Here is a 4,187-nt window from a genome sequence, read left to right as displayed (position 1 = left end):
GGGGGGAAAAAAGAGGGGGTTTGGGAGGGAAAATGGGGTTTGGGAAAAAAAAATGGGGTTAAAAATGGGGTTAAAAACAGGGTTTGGGAAAAAAATGGGGGTTTGGCGGGGGAAATGGGGTTTGCGGGAAAAAAAAAGGGTTTGAGGAAGGAGAATGGGTTCAGGACAAAAAAACGGGGTTTGGGGCATCAAAAAATGTGAGTTGGGGGAAAAAAATGGGGTTTGGGGGAAAAAATGGGGTTTGGAGGGGCAGAATGGGTTTGGGGCAAAAAAAAATGGATTTTGGGAGCAAAGGCAGCGCCCGGCGGGATTTTGGGGACACAGGTTTGGGGTGGCCGAATCGCTGGGAACCCCCGGGGTTTGGGATCCAGGGGAGCCAAGGGTGACACCGGGATGGTGACAGGGGACACGGGTGACAGGTGACAATGCAGGGGTCACTCACAGTGTCTGCATGTTGGCYTTGGTCAGCTCAAAGGCCCAGTCCAGGGTGGACGGATCCAGACMGGACGCGCGGCGACACTCGATGGACACGTTCAGGCTGTGGGACAGACAGGGGACAGCGGGGTGACATCAGGGTGACACTGGGGATGGCCTTGGGGACACCGGGAACTGCCTTAGGGACAGCAGGGTGACACGGGGAAAGGGCTGGGGACACCAGGAACAGCCTTAGGGACAGCGGGGTGACACTGGGAAAGGGCTGGGGACACCGAGGGGACACTGGGAATGGCCTTGGGGACAGCAGGGTGACACTGGGAAAGGGCTGGGGACACTGGGGGGACACCAGGGTGACACTGGGAAAGGGCTGGGGACACCGGGGGGACACTGGGAAAGGGCTGGGGACACAGGGGGGACACCGGGAACTGCCTTGGGGACACAGAGGTGGCCTCGGGGACACCTGGGTGACACCGGGGTGACACCGGGAAAGGGCTGGGGACACCGGGAATGGCCTTGGGGACACCAGGGTGGCACCGGGAAGGGGCTGGGGACAGTGGGGTGACACTGGGAAAGGCCTGGGGACACTGGGAACGGCCTTGGGGACACCAGGGTGGCACCGGGAAGGGGCTGGGGGACACAGGGGTGACACCAGGAAGGGCTGGGGGACACCGAGATGGCCTTGGGGACACCGGTGTGACACCAGGAACCATTTTGGGGACACCGGGGTGACACAGAGATGCCCTTGGGGACACGGGGGTGACACCGGGGTGACACCAGGAACCATTCCGGGGACACGGGGGTGACACGGGGATGACACTGGGGTGACACCAGGAACCATTTTGGGGACACCAGAGCAACACCAAGATGCCCTCGGGGACACTGGGGTGACACCGGGAATGCCCTCAGGGACACCGGGAATGGCCTTGGGGACACAGAGATGCCCTCAGGGACACCGGGGTGACACAGAGAAGGGGGTGGGGACAGCGGGGTGACACCGAGATGGCCTCAGGGATACCGAGATGGCCTCGGGGACACGGGGAATGTGTCAGTGACACCAGGAACGGCCCTGGGGACACCAAGATGGCCTCGGGGACACCAGGAATGGCCTCGGGGACACCRGGAGCACCAGGAACCATTTCAGGGACACTGGGAATGGCCTCGAGGACACCGAGAGTGTGTCAGAGACACCATGAATGACCTCGGGGACACTGGGAACAGCCTTGGGGACACCAGGAATATCCTTGGGAACACTGAGAATACCCTTGGTGACACCGGGAATGCCCTTGGGAACACCGAGAGTGCCCCGGTGACACTGGGAGCGGCCTCAGGGACACCGGGGTGACACCGAGATGGCCTTGGTGACACCGGGGTGACACTGGGGACCATTTTGGGGACACCAGGGTGACACCGGGAAAGGGCTGGGGACACCGGGAGCGGCCTCGGGGACACAGGGGTGACACCAAGATGCCCTTGGGGACACCGAGGTGACACCAGGAGCCATTTTGGGGACACTCACCCATTACGGTCGTACTTCTTGAACGCCGGGAAGGCCTCGAGGGGGTCCTGGAGCTGCAAAGAGACCAAAGAGCAGCCGAGGGCCAGCGGGGCCGTGGCGGGGCCGGCGCCCATCCCGGATTGGGGCCAATTCCGTGGATTTTGGTGGCCACACTCACTTTGTTGGCGGCCTCCACCTTGGCGCACACGGCGGCCATGGCCGCGCGCTCCTCCAGCCGCCGCTGCTTCTTCTCCTTGGCTTTGCTGGATTTCCTCTGCGGGAGAAACGGGGAAATGCTGGGAATTCGCGGTGAAAATTGGGAATTCGCAGCAAAATCCCAAAATTCATACACAAATCCTGGGAATTCGCAGGAAATCTTGGGAATTCACAGTGAAAATCGGGAATTCGCAGCAAAATCTCAAAATTTGCACCCAAATCGTGGGAATTCGCAGTGAAATCCTAAAATTCGCAACCAAAATCCTGGGAATTCGCAGTGAAAATTGGGAATTCGCACCAAAATCCTGGGAATTCGCAGTGAAAATCGGGAATTCGCAGCAAAATCTGAGAATTTGCACCCAAACCCTGGGAATTCGCAGTGAAAATCAGGAATTCATACCCAAATCTGGGAATTCGCAGTGAAATCGGGAATTCGCAGCAAAATCTGAGAATTCGCAGTGAAAATTGGGAATTCGCAACAAAATCCCAAAATTCATACCCAAATCCTGGGAATTCGCAGTGAAAATTGGGAACTTGCAGCAAAATCCGAAAATTTGCACCCAAATCCTGGGAATTCGCAGCAAAATCCTAAAATTCGCAATCAAATCCTGGGAATTTGCAGCAAATCTCAGGAATTCACAGCAAATCTGAGAATGAGCCTCCAAATTCTGGAATTTGCAGTGAAATCCTGGGAATTCACAGCAAATCTCGGGAATTTGCACCCAAATCCCAGAAATTTGCACCAAATCCTGAGAATTAGCACCAAATCCTGAGAATGCGCACCCAAATCCCGGGAATTTGCAGCAAATCTCAGGAATTTGCACCAAATCCTGGGAATTCGCAGCAAAATCCCAAAATTTGTACCAAAATCCTAGAATTCACACCCAAAACCCTGAGAATGGGCACCAAAATCCCTGAAAAGCCCCAAATCCCTCTCAAACCCCCTCAGAAATGCTCCAGTCCTGCTCAGCTCTCTCCACACACACCCCAGACCCCCCAAATCCCCTAAAAAARGCCCCAAATTCACTCCAAAGTTCCCACATTTCCTCATGGGAACTTCAGCATCCCAAGAAAGATTTCAAAACCTTCACAGAAGCCCAAACAGCCTCAGAGAGCCCCAAATCTGCACAAAATATCCTCGATTTACTCACAGGAGCATCCAGAACTTCGTAAAACTACAAGAATCCTTCTAAGAGTTCCAGATGACCTCAGACAACCCCAAAACCTCACGAAAAGTCACAAATCTCCACATAGGAGCGCCCAATCCCCTCACAGAACCCCAAATCCTCAAGAAGGGTCCCAAATCCTCTCATGGTTGCTCTGTATAACCCTAAAGAGCCGCCCCATCCACTCGGACGACCCCAAATACCCTCGCAGCGTCCCAAATCCCCTCGCAGCGTCCCAAACTCCCTCGCAGAACTCCCGCATCCCCTCGCGGCGACCCCGCACCCCTCAGACGGCCCCAAATCCGTTCAGCGGCGCCTCGCAGGCCCCACCCCCGCTCTTTCCCCTCAGACCGAGCCCTCACCCCACACCCCCCGAGCGCGGCGCGGCCCCGCTCACCCCCATAATGGCGGCGGCGGCGAATCCTCACGGCGCGGGGGGCGCGGGGGGTCTGAGGGGGAGCGCGCGGGGGGCGCGCTATTTATAGGGGGGGGGGAACCGCGCGGGAGGGGGGCGGAGCGCGGAGCGCGCGAGCCGGCGGCCGGCGGCCAATGCGCAGGCGCGGAGGGGGAATGGGCGGGGCCAGAGGGGCAGCGGCGCGGGCGACGCCCCCGCGCATGCGCGGAAAAGGGAGAGGGAGGGGCGGGGCTTGGGGCGCGTGGCGGCCGCGCGGGGCGCGAAGGCGGCTCGGCGCTGATTGGCTGAGAGCGGAGAGGGCGGGAAGGCGGAGGCCACGCCCACTGCGCTGAGGGGAGGGGGGCCGCCGTGAGGGGAGAGGGGATCCACAGAGCCCGGTAAAGTATTAAACTGTACAGAAACCACAGAAACCACAGAAACTGGTACAGCCCCACGGATCGTGAGGGGAACGGGGATCCCA

The 4,187-nt window shown here is 58.7% G+C and overlaps 1 protein-coding gene across 1 annotated transcript; it reads right to left on the bottom strand.

Moving 5' to 3' along the window:
- Positions 1-442: 442 nt before the first annotated feature.
- Positions 443-3,844, bottom strand: NAA40 (N-alpha-acetyltransferase 40, NatD catalytic subunit; the record flags this gene model as incomplete). Its single annotated transcript, XM_057389083.1, has 4 exons — positions 3,710-3,844; positions 2,109-2,204; positions 1,952-2,004; positions 443-538 (listed from the first exon to the last, which is right to left on the bottom strand). Coding segments are annotated over exons 1-4 (251 nt in total), but the record flags the coding sequence as incomplete, so codon positions are not given.
- Positions 3,845-4,187: the final 343 nt, after the last annotated feature.

The sequence above is a fragment of the Malurus melanocephalus genome, unplaced genomic scaffold (genome assembly GCF_030028575.1).
Source record: "Malurus melanocephalus ecotype Western Australia unplaced genomic scaffold, MMel_1.1 scaffold_3407, whole genome shotgun sequence".
NCBI lineage: Eukaryota > Metazoa > Chordata > Aves > Passeriformes > Maluridae > Malurus > Malurus melanocephalus.
The sequence above is the reverse complement of the archived record's forward strand: the minus strand, read 5'-3'. Positions and strand labels throughout refer to the sequence as shown.